This window comes from Berghia stephanieae, chromosome 3 (genome assembly GCF_034508935.2).
Source record: "Berghia stephanieae isolate SIO BIC M18660-M18661 chromosome 3, UCSD_Bste_1.3, whole genome shotgun sequence".
NCBI lineage: Eukaryota > Metazoa > Mollusca > Gastropoda > Nudibranchia > Aeolidiidae > Berghia > Berghia stephanieae.
In genome coordinates this window covers 35,080,464-35,102,802 of record NC_088362.1, presented here as the reverse complement: position 1 = coordinate 35,102,802, position 22,339 = coordinate 35,080,464, and the positions used below count along the sequence as shown (strand labels likewise).

Below are 22,339 nucleotides of genomic sequence, written 5' to 3'. Positions count from 1 at the left end.
TTTGCAATCTGTTCATTTTCATCGATTATTTTGAATTAGTCGTTTATGTTTATTATTATTATTATTTTTTTGATTTCTTGACTATTATTAATGATAAGATCATTTTCACACCTATTATTAATGATAAAATCATTTTCATACCTCTTCAATTGTAATAGTTTACCTTCAAAGCAATATTCACTACAATAACACTAACACTTAAAGGTCGCTTTTTTATTATTTTTAAACCGGATTTATTTCACGATTATTAAGATTTTCTCTTTGTTTGTTTATGTTAGACACATTCTGTCAATTTGTGTGTTCTATGGATCGATTAAGCGTTTTTCAGGGACCAACAATCCATTGATTCTTACGCATTCCGCATTCCGTAGATCGGTGGATTGCACAATAATTTTTGTGGATCCAAAGAAGGCAGAAATGATGTTTGTTGCATATTCTGTAGATTGTCTTCTATGGATCCACAGAAAACGCTGGGTGATCGACCTATCTACAGAATGGATTGTTACCCGTGGTGGATCCACGAAAAGTGCTTTGCGATCCAAATCTAACATTTCGTTTAATTTTATTTGATATTTGTTTTTAAGTTGCAATTTTATAATTCCCAGTAGAATAGCCTTCTTCAACGATTATCCACCATTTATTTATAAAATACATTAAAAAAAAGACAAATATTATCACAATATGTTTGTAGTTTAGCGTGAGCATTGCACTGATTTATTTTTTTGAAAAAAACTAAATTTTTTGGTTGTTTTTTTTTTTTAAACCATTAAAAAAAAAAGAAAAACTGGCAGTATTCCTGTTATATTTGACAGTCTATTTTGACTTTTTCTAGGGTCATTTTATCTGTAAATCTGGAATTTTTTGACTTCCATTTTCTTCTCTTTTTTTTTTCAACTGCCGCTGATATGACCTAATTATGTTGCAAGCGCCGTAAAAACCTTAAAAACAGACAAAAACAGATAGGAGATGCAGAAAGGGTTTCTGAATATCCAATAAAAGGACCCCAATTAATGAACGTTGAAATTTAATACTGTTATTACTGCACGATGACATAAAAAATAAACTACTACTACTACTACTACTACTACTACTACTACTACTACTACTACTACTACTACTACTACTACTACTACTACTACTGCTATCCTATTGGTATTTTTTTTCTTTTCCTTCTACTTGTTTTGCTCTACACCACACTCCTTTTTCAAGTGTAGAACGATCCACAGTCGTCATAAACTCTCACTGCCCATCCTCCCTTCTCCCCCTCTCCTTTAATGCATGTTTAGGTTACTTTCAATGCCTTGTTTTAAATAACAGTTTTCTTCCTCCAGGATTTATCAAAATTGGAGAAGGAATTAAAAAAACATTTTTTTTCTTTTAAGGCTAAAATTTTACACTACTTTGAAATAGTGGTTAAGTGATGTAGCAACACAATCAGTTCTCTTATCGGCAAATGTAATTTTTATCGTAATTTTTGTATCGATGGCAATGCGTTAAGGTAAAATACCCACATGTTCTGGCTCACGTGATGAATCCAGCCAACACACAAAGCTAATATGTAAACTTTTAGGCATATAGTTATAAAATTGCTATCCCATTTTCTTCCTTTGTACTGGCGCTGATATGACCTGAATGTGTTGCAAGCGCCATAAAACCCTTACAAATAAACAAACAACAACAAACAAACAAAATAATGGGCAAATTTGTCATGTTTTTATTCACTCTATGTGACGTTATAATTGATTATCTTATGACTTTTTTTTTGCGTCCTCTATTTTTTATCATGTGCAATGGACTCTTGAGGGTTTAAATGAATTAATAAAAAATGGATACAATCAAAATATGCCTGATTACATTTTTATCTTTTTGATATCAAAATGACGAATTAAAGCTGGGTGGGGTTCCTGGCCTCCCAAAGTGGGCAGGGTGGCACTTACTGTGTTATCTATCCCCCTATATCTGTTTTCCAACTGGCTTTGTCTTGGAATGAGATTACTTGGTTTTTGTCCTGTTCCTGGTCGGATGCCCTGGCTGAGAGGGAAACAGTCAAATGTATAGTTAGAGTTTCGGGAGATGATATTTTATCCTTGTAAATCATCTCTCTGTTCTGCGCTGTATTATGTTTTCTTTATATTATATATGATTTGTAAAACATTTGAGTGTATTCCTCTTAGTGGGGACCTGTGCTTGTGTCTGGATGAGACTTTTGGTGATCTCAAATTAAGTACATTGATAGTATGCTCTTGGAATCTACACCTGTTTCTGATTTGAACCAATTCCCCTATGTCTTACCTTTTCTTGAGTGCTTTAATTGTAATTTTAAAACTTTTTAATAATCCATTTTCTTCCCTTTTACTGGCACATGACCTTAATGTGTTGCAAGGCCGTAAAACTTTTAAAAACAAAACAAATTAAAGAGTTGGAACTCATATGCATAGTAAAATAGAGGGAGTAGAAATGACTCTTATAAAAGATACAAAACAAAGTAAACGACGTTGAGGCCTTTGGCTTTTTTCAGGTAAACAAGAAAAAGAAATATGTTATATTACGTTGGCATTATAGTTAAAACATTAAAGGTAAAACAAAATGTGTTTGTGTGTGTGGGGGGGGGGGGGGGGGGGGGGGTGTATGTGTGTGTAATGTTTTAACTTGATGCCAATGTAATATAACATATTTCCTGTTCTTGTTTACCCGAAGAAGGCCAAAGACCGAAACGTCGTTTACTTTGTTTTGTATGTTTTCTAAGAAAAGAATTTTTTCTCCCTTTAATTTATTATACATTTTATTGCCTCATTTAGGCATCTCTCGAGTGTGTATAAAACAATGGCAGACAAAGCAGAGAGACAAATACAAGGGACGAAAAAAAAAAAACATACCGAAAAAGACAGGGTAAAGGATAATACAGTAAAAAAAAACATCATTAAAAATTTGAGCTTTTATATAGCGCAATATCTCGTAAATGTGCTCAAAGCGCTTTACAAGGGGTCCCTGGTCAACAGCAACATTTAACATGTAGGACGGGACATGACGCCTGTTAGACGATATTACAATTTTTCGGATAAAGACAATGCTGTTAACGACCAGGTACTCATTTTACACCTGAGTACGGTGAGAGAATGTGAGTAAAGAGCCTTTTCCAAGGACTCAACTATGCGCCGAGGCTCGAACCCAGGACCTTCCGATCCGAAAGCGAGTGACATACCACTAGACCACATAGCCGCACATAATGTAATATGAAAGAACTGGCCTGGAGGAAGATGATGCATTTAACCGAGATGCATGGAATGGAGATGTGGCAATCATCATGACAACCGTGAAGAATGCGGGATAAGCTGAAAGAAGAAGACGAATCAGACGATTATTTTGAGATCGAAATGGTCTAGCAGGCTGGGTGGGAATCCTGACCTTCCATAGTGGGCAGGCTGGGCGGGGTTGTCGACCTCCCATAGTGGGCAGGCTGGGCGGGGTTTTCGACCTCCCATAGTGGGCAGAGCTGTTTGAAGTTCCTGACCTTCCATAGTGGGCAGGCTGGGCGGGGTTCTCGACCTCCCATAGTAGGCAAAGCTGGGTGAGGTTCCTGACCTCCCATAGTGGGCAGGCTAGGCGGGGTTCTCTAGACAGGTTGGGTGGGGTTCCTGATCTTCCATTGTGGGCAGGTGGGGTCCTGCTTCTAGTGATGGGGTTCCTGACCTTCCAATGGGCAGATGGGTGGGTCTGACTCACATGGGCAGGGTGGGTCCGCCTCCTAGTGTGCATGGCGGGTTGCGGTTCCGACCTCCCATAGTGGGCAGAGAGGTACGTGTTCTTTCTTCTATTCCCCTGTATCTGTTTTCCAATTGCTTTATGTCTTTCTCTTGGAATCAGATTACTTGGTTTTGTCCTGATCCTGGTCGGAGTGTCATTGGCAGGGAGGGAAACAGTTGAATGTATAGTTATAGTTTTGGGAGATGATATTTTTTTCCTTGTAAATCATATCTCTGTTATGTAATGTTATTTTTAAACATATATTTTAACATATGATTTGTTAACATTTGAGTGTATTCCTCTTAGTGGGGACCTCTGCTGGTGTCTGTGTGAGACTTTTAGATGATCTCAAACTAAGTACACTGATCCTGTGCTCTTGGAATCTACATCTGTTCCCTATTTGAATTATTTCCCCTATGTCTTACTTTTCCCTCAAGTCCTTTTAACTGTAGTTCTCTAATGTTTTAACTATCCAATTTTCTTCCTTTTTACTGGCGTAAAACCCTTTAAAAAACCCAAACAAACAAAAACAATGGTCTAGCAGGTGTGTACAACAGGACTGCCAACTGTACACGGAAAAAGCATAATTTGTATGCTTTTTTCACCTTTGTAATATTGGGGTGCTACGTAATACCGGAACCGACAAGAGACGAGCGGAAACGACGACGGTTATGTAAGGTTGGCAGCCGTGGTGAGTGAACCAGGGACTACGGGAGGAGGATATCAGAGGGAAATGAACCTGGGAATATGGGAGATTGATACCAGTGAGAAACGGGCTGGAATGACAAGAAACGGCCGGATAGAAAATTGTGGATATCACGCACCAACACACAAAATGGGGGTTCCTTTTTTTACGAAAACCGCCAAAACCTGACGAAAATGACCAAAGTTATGGGAAGTGGGCAGCTGTGGGGAGTGAGCCATGGGCTCAGGGAAGTGTACTCAAGTGGGGAATGAACCTGGGACTATGGGAAGAGGATATCAGAGGGAAATGAACCTGGGACTATGGGAGACGGATACCAGTGGGAATTGAAGCCGGACATGGTAGATGGGCACCAGAGGAGAATGATCCTAAAACTACAGGAGGTGGGCACCAATGGGGAATTAACCTGCTACAAGAGGTGCCTACGAGAAGCAGATACCAGTGGAGAGTGAAGCCAGCAATATGGGAGGTAGACACCAGTCCAAATCCCATATTCCCGGCTTCACTCTTCACTAGTATCTACATTTCGTAGTCCCGGGTTCTTTTCTCATTTTTGCCCACCCCCTATAGTCTCAGGTTCATTCACCTTTGGTGCCTACCTCCCCTAGTACTGACTTTAATTCCCACTGGGAAGCATCTCCCATAATCCCAGGTTCATTTCCCTTTGACATCCTCCCTTCCATAGTCCCAGGTCCACTCCCCACTAGTGTTTGCTTTTTTTTTTTTTTTTTTGACTATCACATTTTTTGTCTTTTTACTGTGCTCAAATGACCTAAATGTGTCGCAAACGCCGTAAATCCCTGTCAAAAACAAAAACAAAAAACAAACAAACAATTTAACAAACAAACAAAAAAATAAAAACCCCCCAAAAAAACAAAACAAAAAAGAGAAAAAAAAAGAATAAAAAGAAACATTACTTGAATAACTTGGAGTACATAAGAGCATAGCATTGCAGTTATCAATGATAGGTTATGTTGAAGCTTGTTGTTGAACGCATTAAAAGTACTCAAAGGGTTTTACAAGTAATCCCAAGCCAACAGCAACATCTATGAAACATGACGCGTGTAAGGCGTTTTTATATATGCGTCTTTTTCGACAAAGACAATGGTGTTAACGACCAGACGAGTTTGATGAGAAAATGTGAGTAAAGAGGCCTTTTCCAAGGACTCAACTTTGCTCCACCAGAGCGGCCACGAACCAGGGACCTATAGGTCTGAAGACGAGTGTCATACCACACGACCACATCGCCTCAACATGATGATGATGATGATGATGATGATGAAGATGATGATGATGATGATGGTCGTGGTGGTGATGATCATGGTGGTGATGATGGTGATGGTGATGATGATGATGGTGGTGGTGGTGGTGGTGGTGATGATGATAATAATGGTGATGATGATAGTGGTGATGGTCGTGGTGATGATGATGATGATGATGATGATGATGATGATGATGATGATGATGATGATGATGATGATGATGGTGGTGGTGGTGATGATGATGATGATGATGATGATGATGATGATGATGATGATGATGGCGGTGATGATGATGATAGTGGTGATGGTCGTGGTGATGATGGTAATGATGATGATAATGATGATAATGGTGGTGGTGATGATGATGAAGATGATGATGATGATGATGATGATGATAACAAAAGAAACAACAACAATACTACTACTATTACTACTACTACTACTACTACTACTACTACTACTACTACTACTACTACTACTACTACTACTACTACTACTACAACTACTACTACTACTACTACTACTACTACTACTACCACTACTACTACAAACAACTATGGCCACACCATAGATCATGTCATTACAGACATTGAACAGTCTCTCTCTTCACCTGTCTCGAATATTGATAAATTAATATCGGACCATCATTTAATTGTGTTTTGCGTTTTATTCCCAGTGAAGCTTGAAATAAAAAAAATGATAACATCTCGTAATATGAAGAATATAAACATGAACATTTTTAAACAAGACCTTGACCATAACGTTGAAAATAAACATGATGCAAATGGTCTCCACGAGTCGATTGTTGGTACGGTGGACAAGCATTCTCCCTTAAAAACCAGAACAGTAAGGGTGAGATGTAAAGCACCCTGGTATAATACCGAAATGAAATTGACTGGATTAGCCAGGAGGCGGACAGAAAGAAAATGGCTCAAGTCCAGAGATGCTGTTGACAAAAAATTGTACATCGCGGCTAGAAATGATGCGAAAGCCGTCAATTTCAGGGCCAAAAAGAAATTCTATGAAGTCAGCCTGAAAAACGTCGAGCGTTCGAGACAATTCTTTGCCCTGACCAAGGATCTGCTGGGACAACAGACGCAAGCAGCTCTCCCATCTTTAATCGATCGTGCAGATCTACCAACTCGCTTTGGTCAATATTTTAAAGAAAAAAAACGGATACCATCAGGAAAGAACTCTCATCTGAATCGATCCAAACAACATTTGACAAGTTTCATGGTGATTCGTTAACAGATTTTTCAATGATCACTGAAGCTGACTTACGTGACTGCATTATCTCGTCTCCAACTAAAAGTTGTGATTTAGATCCCATAAATACTGCCTTTCTAAAAAAAAGTGCATTGATGTAACTTTAACACCATTTACATGTATTGTTAATAATTCGCTGCAGTCAGGTGCTGTACCAGACATTTACAAAGTTGCTCATGTCAAACCCCTTTTGAAAAAACCTGATCTAGATAAAGAGAACTTAAAAAACTATCGCCCTGTCTCTAATCTTCCTTTTCTTTCTAAAATCTTAGAAAAGTTTGTTTTGAAACAATTAGGTGTCTCATCTTAAAAATAATTGTCTTGAAGAAAAATTTCAGTCGGCTTATAGGCAACACCATTCGACGGAAACAACACTTGTTAGGGTTGTTAATGACCTCCTCTTTATCATAGACAATGGTTCATGCTCTTTGCTGAGTTTGCTTGACCTATCGCCTGCTTTTGATACTATTGATCACAATCTTCTCCTCAAACGTCTTGAAATTACTTATGGCGTGTCTGGTGTAGCACTTGATTGGTTTAGGTCATATTTGTTTAATCGTAAACAGATTATTATGGTGGATGAATATAGATCTGAGGAAGTCATTCTTGATTGTGGGGCTCCCCAGGGTTCAGTATTTTGGACCCTTTCTTTTTGTTCTGTACGTTGGACCTCTGTCTAAAATCATCAGAAGTTTCGGTCTGTCTTACCACCAATACGCTGATGATACGCAATTGTACTGCGTTTCCAATACGAGAAATTTACAAGAAGTATCAGCCGATAGTAAGAATTGTATCCAAAGTGTTAAGAAATGGATGAATGAGAACAGACTGAAACTAAATGATGATAAGACAGAGGTGCTGTATGTTGGGAACAGGAAGTGGAAAAGTGATACAGATTTGAAGCTGGGGGATGCCTCCATTCAAATTGTTGATAAAGTGAAAAACCTTGGCACATTCTTAGACTCTGGACTGTCGATGGAGCATCAGGTTAATAATTTGGTTAGATCTCTCTTTTTCCAATTAAAAAAGATTGCTTTCATTAGACGGTTCATATCTCAGGATGTGACCAAACACCTGGTTGTGTCCCTCGTACTATTGAAATTGGATTATTGCAATGCTCTGTTGTTTGGCGTTTCGCAATATAATCTGAGACGTCTTCAGATTGTCCAAAACAGCGCTGCCAGACGAGTATTCATGAAGCGTAGGTGCGATTCTGCCAGACTTCTGCTTCATGACCTGCATTGGCTGCCTGTTGAGAAAAGGATTAAATTCAAAGCTTGTGTTTTAGTGTATCGTTGTCTTGAAGGTACTGCCCCTTCTTACATTTCGGAACTAATTGAAAGATATTCAAAACCCCGCCCTTTACGTTCGGCCAGTGATTCCACCAAACTAGTTGTCCCTCGAATACGGAAAAATGCTGGAATGAGGTCCTTTTCTCATTTCGGACCGTCTGTTTGGAACGCCTTACCACAGAGCATTCGTGAAAAAGAATCTTTGTCTATTTTTAAACGTTCGCTTAAAACATATCTGTTTCGTCTTTAGTAGATGTTATGAGAAGCAAGATAGGTCTGTCTGGTTTCTATTGTGTGTGTTGTGTGTGTGTGTGTGTGTGTGTTTGTGTGTGTGTGTGTGTGCTTGTGTGTGTGAATGAGCATGTGTCAGCCAAAGTAATTTGTAATTTAAGCGCTAAGAGTCTGGTGTCTCGGAGTTATAGCGCTATCAAGGATTACTATACTATACTATAGTTGTCCTTGAGCGCTATATAAGTTTTCAGCATTATTATTATTTTATAATAATAATAATAATAATAATAATAATAATAATAATAATAATAATAATAATAATAATAATAATAATAATAATAATAATAATAATAATAATAATAATAATAATAATAATAATAATAATAATAATAATAATAATAATAATAATAATAATAATAATAATAATAATAATAATAAAATGGCTGTCTCAAAACATTTACAAAAAGTTGAGTGAAGTCAATTTCGTTCCTTTCATAGTCTGATATAATAATTTAGTTAAAAGAGAAATAATCACGATTGTGAACAAGACGAAAAGATAGAATAGAGAGGCAGTAACTTTAACCGGTGACGGTCGGTTTGTATTGATCAGTGGCGCCAACACGTCTCCAGTTCCGGCCCGCGTAAAAATCCCAATGTGTATGGCCCATAGCCCTACTATAATGACTCTTTTAGTACGCCATGGTATGGCCCCTTTATGGCCCATTTGCACGTACCATTTTTTCTCACACGGTCTGATTCCCACAAATATTTGTAATTCATATCACGCCATGATAAACCACCACCACAACTACCACGACCATCATCATCATTGTTAAAATAATCATCATCATAATATTCATAATCATCATAATCATCATCATCATCATCATCATCATCGTCGTCGTCGTCGTCGTCGTCATCATCATCATTCATTCATTCATTCATTCATTCATTCATTCATTCATTCATTCATTCATTCAAACATTTTCTAATTTTTATCTGTTTCTCCACGGTGCATGATATTTATCGAATTATCCGATAATAACGTTAATCGCTAATCGCCTCGATTATCGGTACAAATCATTGATATCCAAACCCCAATCGAACGATAAGGACGCGCTGCGTGAGTGAGAGGGTAGGGAAGATGTGCGCTGAGCCGTCAGTATCGCGCGGTGATCAAACGGAACCGATGGGAAAACATTAGAGTCGAGAGATTTTTTACACACACTCGCAACTCGCAACACGCACGCACCCAGTTGTAGGTTGTGTTGTGAATAGTGGACAGCAGAGACGCGTGTTCTTTTAAATTAATTATTTCTTTATATTTCGTTCATCGCAACGTCGTGTTTATTTCAGATTAAATAATAATTTATAAAATAATGGAGGAACGACAGAATTGGAGTAAAAAACTAGAATTTATGCTGGCTATCATAGGTTATGCTGTGGGTTTAGGAAATGTGTGGAGATTTCCGTATCTTTGCTTCAGAAGTGGCGGAGGTGAGTAACAAATACATCTAATTTCAATGTTATTTTATCTTTACATAATATCCAAGGCCGAACCGGCTTTGCCTCGTATTGTGTTAGACAACAGGAACGGGGTTTGCATGACCTATTGGTATGATACCGATTTTTAAAAAAATTAAAAAATCATCATTTCCCCCATGCTTCCTTTCCTTTCAAGATCCTCCACCAACGACAAAGCGTAAAGGCTCCAGCGACGTGGACATTTATGCAAGCCTGACTTCCGAACTCACTCATGGGCCTAGTTTAACATTGTTGTAAATGTAATGGACAATATTTTGCGTCATTAAAAAAAATAAATATCCATTACAACAATGAGCTCATAATGAATTGGGTTATCAGGCCTGCAAATGAGTGCACGTCGGGATTCAGTAAAGCGGGTGTCGTATCGCTGCTTTATTATTTTTTTGTGAAAACATTTTCATTCATAAATAACGTCTTTATTGTTAGGTTGTAGTCTATAGTCTTAGTTTATATCATACTTTCAATGGAGCACCTCCATTTCAACGTCCGTCTGCGATAGGATTAAATAAGGAAGAGCACAGTCTGAAGTTATTGATCATCAAAATGTGCCAAACTTTTGATCGATTCGGAAGCAACGTTTACCCTATCTTTAAATAAGTTCACATTGATTCGATATCTTTGTTAAATAATTTTTGACAAGTTGGGATCATTTTAATCCATCGATTTTATTAATGTAGAAATAAGTGTTTTTTTCCCCGCGCAAATTAAAAAAACAACAAACAAAAAAAACAAAAACCCAAACAAAAACGGTTTTTTTTTCTCCCAGTGTGCGTCAGTATTGATAACATTTGTAACCTACCTTCCCAACCCGGTATTATATTTCAACTGATCTCAACTTGTACAATTCGATTTACATTTTAATGGCGCCACGCGCCGGTTTGTACTTAATGCGATGTATTAACGTTTTTTTAAAACCGTTTTTTGTTATTGGCTGAAGGAGGGTTTTGAGTCCGAAACATTCCGTGTAAGATAATTTGTTCTTTTTATATTTATTTATTACTTTTTTTGAAGCTGTATCTTTGGACATTACATTTTGCATTCCATAGTACTTGGCAGCTCAGAATTCACTACGACAATGAGAGAGAGAGAGAGAGAGAGAGAGAGAGAGAGAGAGAGAGAGAGAGAGAGAGAGAGAGAGAGAGAGTTAAGCAGTGGCAGTTCTAGCCTATTTATAGTGGTGGGGCAAAGATGATTCGGTCATATATATATATATATATATATATATATATATATATATATATATATATATATATATATATATATAATATATATTTTATTTTATTTTATTTTTTTTCACCTTTTAAAACAAAAATATTTCAACCACAAATAATCACATTCACAATGAAATGACAATACCAGCAGATTTTAATTATTCCAAACGTAATCAAAAATGAATCACGAAAGAGAATACAACAAAGAAATAAAGCGAAGAGACATAATGCGACAACACCTTGACAATACAAGTCCATTTCGTTCACTCAAAAAATTAAAGGGTTGCTTTAATCCCTCAACGGCGGGATTAATACTTCTGTTACATTACTGGTTTTCAGTAGTACGTAGTAACTTTAAAGTTTTCATCGAGAAGCAACAACAGCGATATGACTCGAGTTTCATTTAGAGCTCAAATTGCATCATTTTTACTGCTCTCCTCGGCTCTCTTGGTGGTTAGAATGATTGTGCCGGTGGTGGTAGTGGTTGGAATAGTGGTAGCGGTGGTGGTGATGGAGGAGGAAGAGGAGACGGTGAGGGAGGATTAATTATGGTAGTGGTTTTGGTGGTGCTGTTGGTTAGAATGATAGACGATGACGGAAATTATAATATGATGATGTTGATATTGTTTTTATTGCTATTGTAGTACTTGTTGTTAATGTTGTTGTTATTGTTGTTAATGATGATGATTATTATGATGACAACGACGATGTCGCCGACAATGATGATTACTATACGATATTACAAAGTTTATTCAATCTTAGGCTTTCGCCAATAAATCATACAATTTGATGACAACATACATGAAAGTGGAAAAAAAAATGGTAAATGGAACCAAACAATAAACTGATACCATTAATAACCACAAAAAAATACAACAATCGTAATACCACCAATACGTACAATACTACTACTACTACTAATAATAATAATATTAATAATAATAATAATAATAATAATAATAATAATAATAATAATAATAATAATAATAATAATAATAATAATAATAATAATAATAATAATACCATCATCATTACTACCACCACCATCATAATTACGTTTCCAATCAGTTTATCTCGTTTTTTAAAAATTTGATACCTATAACAGACGAAAATTCGGTGATCTTTTTAAAGGGTAGTTAATATATCTACGATAATTTATTAACCCTGAAAACTACGATTTTTATTTTCCTATTTCAAGTAGGCAGGTCTGCTATGACAAGTATCATAGTCAAAATAAGACGAACAAAAACAAAGTTTATTTAATCTTAGGCTTTCGCCAATAGTTCATACAATACAATTAAGACAAAATAATGCAACCAATCTCTCCTCATGCATTCGTTAGACTATCACAATAACGACCGTGTTATCTTTGCTCCTTACCCAACCAACCCCTAGCTTCCCGCCTCTTCATCACGAACTATCTTATGTACCTATGTCAGGACGGGCAAGTACGGAATCTGCCCACCCTTCCTTTAAACGTATTTATTTCCTCTGTAACGTCTAGTTAGAATTCAACTCTCTCCTTTCTCAGAAGAGTATTTCTCATAATATACTAATTCAATTGTTGAGAAAACCAAAATGGTGGTTGTATTTTATATTTAAGTCGTGACTTTTGAATAAAAGTGTTTTGTTATTAGAGGGAATACAATAGAAAATTACATTGTTTTGCAAAAATATTTAATCTGGCAATAAAAATACAGCGGTAATTACTTTAATAATTTGAAAAAAAAGAACTAACAAATTAATTTGTTAAAAAAAAAAAGAAAATTTAAATAAATGAGTTTTGAGAAGCACTAAAGAAAACGAGAGAGAAAAAAAAAAGAAATAATTTAAATGGATAAACAAATTTATAAAAAGAACACAGATTAATACTAGACGTCTAAATTGACATGACTTACTGACTTAGATGCCTTTCGCGTCTCGGCCGAAAGATCGGGTCGCCTTGGCTGTTTCCAGTATTTCCTGTGTGAGGTGTCTCCAATATTGCCGGCCCTCTGCTAGGGTTCTCAGATTTTCAAGGTCCCCTGCCGTTATGAGACTAATGCTTTGTCTAAGTGTTGTGAGGTTTTTGTTTAGGATCACAGGGAGTGTTGTGATCGGTCTTCCTCTGAAAAGGTTCCCGTGTTTTTGGAAGTATCCCGACATGGCTTGGTTAGCTGGTATGTTTTTGTCCCTGCGTAGTATGTGACCGAAAAGTTGCCATCGTTGTTGTAAAATGTCAAGGGAGATTGGTCTTTCTTTTGTGATCTTATAGAGTGATTCATTTGAGATCTTTTTTGGGTATTTGATGTCCAGTACCCTTCTTAGCTGTGTGCGATGGAAGGCATCCAGATGTTCTTCTTCGGATTTTGTCAACGCCCAAGTGCCGCAGTTATACAGAAGTACCGGTTTTACAAGAGCACGGTACAGTTTCAGTTTGGTTTTTCTCTTTATTTTGTCACCTCTAATCCATACATTGTTGAGTTTACTGAGTGCGGCGTTTGATAGCTGTTTTCTTCTTTGTACATCCTCGGTGTCTCCAATTAGTGAGCCTACTTTCTTTGTTCTTTTCCATTCCTCTTTGTTCCTCGATATTGTTGTTGTAAATTCGGTTTTATTGGCATTGACTTGGAGGTTATATTTCATGAGGGTATTTTGTATGATGTCTATATTTGCTGGTGTTGATCCAATAAAATCGACATCATCTGCATAGGCGATTTCTCTAGGGATTGCATTCTCAATATGAGTCGTTGGTTTTTGGAATGACTTTTCGAACTTCTTTCAGAGCGTGTTCTAAGTATATTGTGAACAGAATCGGGCTCAGACTATCTCCTTGGGGGGTCCCGATGTTACTTTCGAACTGCGTCTGTTTTGTGGCCCCGTATATCCATTGTTGTATCTTTGTGTTGCTGAGGAGAAATCGGATTATTCGGAGCTCGTCTTCGTCTACTATGTCTGTTAATATCTCCAAAAGTTTTCCTCTGTCGATCGTATCAAAGGCTGCGGACATATCGATTCCGGTTATTGTTATGGATATGTTTTCTTTGAGTGCCTTTGCTGCCAACCATTTATGTGTCCATACAACGTCCGATGTGCTTCGGTCTTGGCGAAACCCGCTTTGGCTATGTGATAGATATTTTCCTATTTTCGGTCTAATTCTGTTGAGGACAATAGTTGACAGTGTTTTTCTTATGGTATTCAGTAATGTTATTGGGCGCAGGTTGTTTACGGGCCCTTTCGTTTTTCCTGGTTTTTGTATTGTAATTAGGACACCGCTGTTTATGTCCCAGTCTTTGTGTGTTGAGAATGTTTTGTTCATTATGTTTGCAATGCTCAGATCCAGGGAGAAGGTACCGCATTTCAGCAATTCAGCGGGAATTTCATCTTCGCCTGGGGATCTGTTATTGTTTAGGCACTTTATGCTATTTCTAACTTCAGTTGTTGTGATGCGGTTGTTTAGGTCTCTAGGGTTTCCTGAGAAGGGCGATATTTGTGAGACTTGTTTGTGAAATTTCTGCTGGAAGTGGTCAGTTACAATGTCAAGGATATCGTTGGGATTTGTTGTCTGTTTGCCAAATTTATCCTGTAGTTTTGGGTTCTCGAATGGTTTTCGGTTCAGAGATTTCGTCGCTTTGAACATAGACGATGCGTTATTTTTGGACTTTTCTATGTCTTCCACTTTTTTGTCTGATTCCTCGTTTCTGTGTTTTATTGTAAGTGATCGAATTGAATGCAGTATTTTGTTTCGTTCCGTTTTCAGGTTTATTATTTCTTCCGAGTCTTTCGTGTTTTGTATCCTGATCCTAAGTTCTTTTTGTTGCCGCGATAGATCGTTAATAGCGGACATAATATTAGTAAATTAATCAATTTAATTCAATACTGGAACTTTCCCAAAGTCATTACATCAATGGTACCAGCACAAGTAAGGCAATAAATAAGAAAAAGTTCGTTTGCCAAAATCTCTATTTAGTGTTCACTGATTTATAAGGAGGGCTCATTCCGTGTCGCCCGACCTAGAACTCGAGAGGCCAGACAGCAAAATCGGAGTTAATTGTCCGACGATGAGATGACGATGTGGGCGGAGTGGAGTGGTTGGGGGGGGGGGGGGGGGGTGATTATAAGAACAGCGTATCCTGGTTTATCATTACGGGGTGCATGGTGATGGTATTTGCCCACCCTGCCCATTATTACCAGCCGTCCCTGGAGTTGAGCTAAATTTGTTTGAAGGTTTTTACGGCGCTTGCAACACTGGTTGCAGTAGTATTTGTGGTGGTAGGGGTGGCGTTGTGGTGGTTTTAATAGTAGTTGCAGGGATGGTGATGTGATGGTGGTGGTAGAGATGATGATGTAATAGTGGTTGTAGTTGTGGTGGCATGGATGGTGATGTGGTAGTTGTTGTAATAGTGGTGGTGGGGATGGTGATGTGGTGATTGTTGCAGTAGTGGTTGTAGGGAGGTGATGTGGTGGTTGTAGCAGTAGTGGTGGTAGGGATGGTGATGTGGTGGTTGTAGTAGGGTGATAGGGATGGTGATGTGGTTGTAGTAGTAGTGATGATGATGTGGTGGTGATGGTGGTTGTAGTTGTAGTAGTAGCAGTTGTAATGATGACGATGTGGTGGTGGTTGTTGTAGGAGTGGTAGTGATGATGATTTGGTGGTGATGGTGGTTCAAGTAGTAGTGTTAATGAAGATGATGTGGTGGTGGTGGTGGTTGTAGTAGTAGTGGTAGTGATGATAGTGTGGTGGTGGTGGTTGATCTACAACCCTATTAAAAAAACAAAAATGTGTTTGTTTGGATACCTATCACGTCCACGCCACCTTCCCCCTAAATTCACAATAAATGACCAAGGCAATAATAACGAGTAGTAAGCTAGCGTCTTGACTTGAGAGACAGGCCTTACTTAAAACTTCTTAGCTGTCTTTAATCTCAAGCCATGTCGAGCGTGGTCAGTGGTTGGATAGATTGTAGATTATGATGGCCATCATTAAGACGAACGCGTACAGATGTTTGGTAACAACGTTGCTTGTTTTATCTCATGTAAAGATATTATGTGCAGACCAGCCACGACAAGACCTGTGTTAAAGCTGGTACGATTGGGATTGCTAGTGGACCGTCGTTTTATAGATAATATTGGGTCCCAATTTATTTTCATTGATCAAATAATCCATTTTATATTCGTACTTTCTTTGTTCGTATACATTCGCACTCACAAACACACACACACACAAACACACACACACACACACACACACACAGACACACGATGTATTTGAAGATCTGACTAGAACCTGAGAGGGAGAGAGAGAGGTAGAGAGAGAAAAAAAGAGTATGTGAGAGAAAAGCTTGAGAGAGAGAGAGAGAGAGAGAGAGAGAGAGAGAGAGAGAGAGACCGAGAAGAGAGAGAGAGAGAGAGAGAGAGAGAGAGAGAGAGAGAGAGAGAGAGAGAGAGAGAGGAAATGTGTGTGAGAGAAAGAGAGCTTGAGAGAGAGAGACAGAGAGAGAGAGAAAGAGAGCGTGTGTGTGTGTGTGTGTGTGTGTGAGAGAGAGAGAGAGAGAGAGAGAGAGAAAGAGATAAAGAGAGCTTGAGAGAGAGAGGGATATATATATATATATATATATATATATATATATATATATATATATATATATATATATATAGAGAGAGAGAGAGAGAGAGAGAGAGAGAGAGAGAGAGAGAGAGAGAGAGAGAGAGACTAGCCAGTCGCCCTAGTTTTACTCGAAATCAATGACCTGGAACAAAGACACTTGACCTGAATATGTCGTCTCAAAGCAAAACGACGCATCTTAAGCGTTTATTATGTTGTTGAAAGGTAGTGTGCGCTTGGCTGAGAAGCTCACAACATTGCCACCCGGAAGTATAACGAACCAACACACAGAACTATGTGTAACCTTAAACGTTTATACTCTGGTTATTACAGTTTTGTGAGAATTACTCATAAACGCGGATGTCCAAAAAAAAAAAAGAACCTAAAAAAAAAACCCCCAACAAAACAAACAATACCAAAGACCTGAGTGACATCAATTTCGTTCTATCTCTAGTCCGTTCCACATTCCATGCGCACGCGTTGACGTGGATATCTTCACAACCTTCTGATGGATTTGAATGATAATGGGAGCGATCTATATTCATGTTTTCGTCCAACCTCGTCCAATCATCACATGATTATTTGCTGTACAACGATTTAGTCTGGTTGCCAAATCATGATTTTAACCATAACCCAAAAAAAGCGTCCGCCAAATTTTTTTTTGCATTTTATCAAAGTTGAACATCTCAAGATTAAATGTCTGAATAGTGCTGCCCTGAGCACATTGAGCATTTTGAGAAATTACGTCACAAAGGTCACGAAAAGGTCATTTTTAAAAATCCTCAAACATCATTTTATATTATATAGAATGAAAGATTTAGTCAAATCAATTACAAAAATACTTCTTTTTTAAAAATTGGCCGAATAGTTGACAAGTTATTAGCAATTTAACTATCCAAAAGGTCAAGGTCACTGCCAAGATGGTCTCGTAAAATGACCCAAATATAGCCGTGTTTGGTATCAAATTGAAGGCCTTGACAAGACCAATACAGAATTTAGGTTATTTATGCTATTTGTTGGTATTTAAATTTCCTACAGAGGTGAAAGTATAATTGGGATAATCAAAATTGACATTTTGTGTGGAAAAGGTGTCAGATCACACAAAAACACGGAGAGAGTCTCCATATAGAGAGACCGTGCCTTGTTTTGAGTCTTTAGTTTTCTTCGCCTTTGCTTTTTTACATTGATATTTACTGAAGTACAAAAAATAGAATGACAATTTTCGGCATATCTGACATGTATCTCTGGTAAACTACATCACTCATCATCAATGTCTTTGTCACTTGACTCATCGCTTGACATGGAAGCAGCTTGATAAAGGAGATTTTGACAGCACTCACGATCATGGCATTTACAAAATATTGTGCATGGAAGCTGCGCGGCAACACAGCCACATTTTGATGATCCACAAGGTTGTTCAGAAGAACATCCGCATTGAATAGTCTCTAACAACTCGGGCGGTACACTCGGTGTGTTGCTTGGCACTGTGGTTGGAACAAGTGATTTGGTTGCTGGCAACTTCATCCATCCAAAATCTGTTGGTTGTAAATCTGGGGGAGTTTTTCGAAGACTATGATACTAAAATGCTGTCTGAATGTGCGCTCTTTTGGTGTTCTCACAGAATGCTTCTGAGGTAGGGGGTATGGTTTTCAAGTCAGGGACCTTTTTAATGATTTTTCCCCGTTTTCTTCAGCCAAACTTTGTACCTGGCGCAGGCATAGTTGCTTCATCGTGAACGCCGTAGCATGCAGTTATGAAGAAGGTGGCTTCTTGATAACATCTTCAAAACTGGCACTGGTGTTTCCAAGGTTGTCTAGTCTGTGTCCCTTTTGAAGAACTTTGATGACTGTGTTTTTCCCTATACCATACGGTTTAGCCACAGTATCACAGCCAGATAGCGCATGTGCTGCAAGAAGATAAGGCGCAATTTCTTGATTTCTCGAGACCGTTTTCCCAATGTCAACAAGTCCACGGTCCCTACTTGTAGCTTCCATCATCATCGAGCAGTGACTGGAGTCCAAGTCAAGCTTGTGGTAGAAATGAACTAACAGTACAAAGACATCCGTATCGTCACTAACCACCTTAACAACATTGGTCAATGAAGCAGCATGTATTGCTTGTTTCACCATAAGGACATCCGCTTCGTCGTGTGTCGTCTCCAAGTCTGTCCTTGTGGAGACTTTTCCATTTTTAATTTGGAGAGGAGCATTTTCTTGTCCTGTGATAACGAGACGCCTTTCACGTGGTTGAGCTACAGCCCTGGACATTAATTCCGTACAGAGTATGCTAATCAATTGCTTTTTGTTCTCATTGCAGCAAGAATTGAGCCTTGAGCAGGCAGAGGAGTGTGTACCGTTCGAACTTTTATACTGCGACTTTGTCGAGTAGCACTTTTGATGCTGAAATCATGATATCTGTCAAAGACAAGGTGCACGTCACTTCTGTCCATTTTCGGCAATAAGAGTGTCCAAAAACTATTGACATAGTCTTGGATGGTTCCTTTGGATGGCCAGTTTACACAATAAAGAAGTGCGCATCCATCTAAGATCACGATCTCAGGATGTTGTCCCCCACAAGCAGAGACAGTTTATTGCAGATTTCTCTTCAGAGCAGCTTTTGTAGTAGCAGTACGTATGTCTCCATTGTCACTGAATAAAGATGTCGGGAATGGTGCCAGTTCATATTTAAAGAGAGACTCCATGTCAAAATCTCGACAAGCCATTAATCCCATAGCGCGAGAATAAATCAAACTTGTGTCGTATATTGGACCACGGTCACTTTGAATATATTTTTTCCCGGCTGCCATTGTTGTCACTTTGGTAGAAAGTGCTTTATAGAATTCATGGGGCCATGTTTTCTCAAATTCTTTCATGTCCGTGGTACCGATGCTGATAGAATCGTATACATTGACGGATTGAGGGCTTACTTTTCCATCAGCGATGTTCTCAAGGCAAACAGGATGCGCAGTTGCACTTAGGGGTTGATGCATCTATCTAATTTTGTCCGAATTTTTTCCCTGTCCAGCGCATCACTAGCTTTACGCGCATTCGTTTCCTCTTTATGCACTTCCAGAAAGTCCTTTTTGGAACTCTCAGTCAATTCAGACAAACATTTCAGAAGACGACTGCTGGTGTGAAGGCTAAGGGCCCATCGCTGAATGGTAGAGTGTTTGAGTGTTAAACAGACAATCGCTATGAGGGCGATTAACGTTACAGAAACCGGGATAAATTCAGGCACCAGGGGCCACATGGCTCAAAATATTATTTTTTTAAAAGGAGTATAATAGTGATGAGTTAATAGTAATAGGACAAATATTTCTTTTCTCTTTTTTTTTTCAGAGTTGGAATCAATGGAAAAAAGGTTGCCAGGAGCATATATATATATATATATATATATATATATATATATATATATATATATATATATATATATATATATATATATATATATATATTGCTATTACATCAGTTCAAATTGTTAAGTGTTTCTGTTGGCTAGAGAGGGATCCCTTGTAAAGCGCTTTAGTGGACAGTGCACTATACACATACATGTACCCAGTAACAAATATTGTGCTCAAACGGAGCACCATACTTTTACTACCTACCGGAAAGAAAGAAAACATGAATGAATGATTGAAAGAATGAAAGTGGGTCACTTTAACTGAAAACATTTTTTTAAAACATTTACCTTTTATTTAACTGTGATGGGGGCATAAAAGGGTACCTAATATGGTTTATAGACATCAGTGTTCTGATAAAACAAAACAGACGGAGCAGTCGGCGTGTACGTTTGCTGCCGTGAACTGACACATTTAGTCTGTGCTGTGTCAAGGCCAAACCGCGAGTCACGTATGGAAAACCATTGTAACCAATTATGGATCCTATGATTATCGCATACAAAATCACATTTTATTAAAAATGCTCAATGTCTACAGACCGGCACTAATCATGATAACACTCCGCATATATATCGCATTCCGATTCCGTTAAAACATTTTTGGCGGACGTTATGAAAGGGTTATGAAGGTTTCCTCTAGACTAATTGGACATTTCTCAATAAATGTAAGCAAGCTGCTTTGTTTATGAAAGTTGTAAACATACTCATGTGTCTTGCTGAGGAAAATGACCAATACTCTTCAACAGTCGTAACGTCACTTCCTTCTTAATGACGCATGGTAACTTAGTAATACTGGCTCTAAACTATCGGAACAATGGCGGACGCCCGTATGAAAATTTCTCCGACGAGCATAAAAGCGTATCCAGAGAAAAAAACACATACATTTGATCATGTTTTGACTTTTACACATTCTGATCACAAGACATATGAAAAGTTCTAGCCAGCATGAAGAATAAAGAGTAAAGATTTTATTTGTTTAGAACCAAGATGGCCGCCGTTGCCGGGCGGCATGACATCAGACTACTGAATCCAATTGTGATGTTGGATATTTCTCAAATTGTGAACATTTTTCACTATGTGGGTCATTTTGAACACACTTTGCAATGTGACCAATGACATCGAGCGCGTGGAAAGTTAATATAGATCGCTCCCATTGGCTCGAACACTAGGATTGTGAGTGACAGTAAGCCGATTTTTCCCATCGGTTACAGTACCCTGCTTTAGGATTTTTCTTCTTTACGGTAGATATATAAAGAACGAAGGGTCTGGGATTATTGAGCAGTTTGATGTTTTACATTAACAATATTATACACAGTGAATTCTGTTATGATAATGATCACTGAGCTCGCCCACTATGTTCACGACTCACTACCATTGCCACCCTGGGATCAATCGTAGCCATCGTTTACTTGTAGCCTGACTCTGACCAAAAAATGACGTCAAAATGCCAGTCTTTGGCCACAAGAGAAAACAAATCGTGAGTTGTATTCAATAGTTCAGCCAATAGGACAACTTGTTTCCATGAGCATTACTAACAACAACTCACTAGGCGGTGCAAAAACCAAATAATGACGTCAAAATGCCAGTCTTTTTGGGTTCCAGTGTCAGGCTATAACTTAACGATGGCTACGGTTCAATCGTGGCCTTCGTAAAGTTATGGATGAATTTATATAGCGCCTAGATCCACAATGTGCTCAGAGGCGCTTTACAATGCAGACAAAACACAACAATAAATTGATAATTTAAGCATAAAATCTATCATATTGGAATAGCATTTTTATAGACTTTTATACATTCTGATCACATGACGTGAAAAAGTTCTAGCCAGCATGAAGAATAAAAAGTACCGATATTCTTTGTTTAGAACCAAGCTGCTCGTTGCTGGGTGGACTTGACATCAGACTATTGAATCCTATTAATAAGAGAATTAATTGTACACTTTGTGCACATTTGACATAAACAATTGTTACAATTTATTTGTTGAAAGCCAGGGTACGTAGCTTGCTGTTGTGATTTCTACATTCATAGAAACTGATAAAATTATGGATTAAAAATGCACATTTGTTACAATGAGGAACATTTACAAGTATTTCTCCAGGTAGCCG

At 38.1% G+C, this 22,339-nt stretch overlaps 1 protein-coding gene across 1 annotated transcript in view; it reads left to right on the top strand.

The window, feature by feature from the left end:
- The first annotated feature begins 9,659 nt into the window (after positions 1 to 9,659).
- LOC144967626 (sodium- and chloride-dependent GABA transporter ine-like) overlaps positions 9,660 to 22,339 on the top strand; it is a 76,772-nt gene continuing 64,092 nt past the window's right edge. Inside the window, exon 1 of the mRNA XM_078905136.1 lies at positions 9,660 to 9,995. Coding sequence (XP_078761262.1) covers positions 9,878 to 9,995 — 118 coding nt within the window. The 5' untranslated portion in view covers positions 9,660 to 9,877. The remainder of the gene's footprint in view (positions 9,996 to 22,339) is intronic.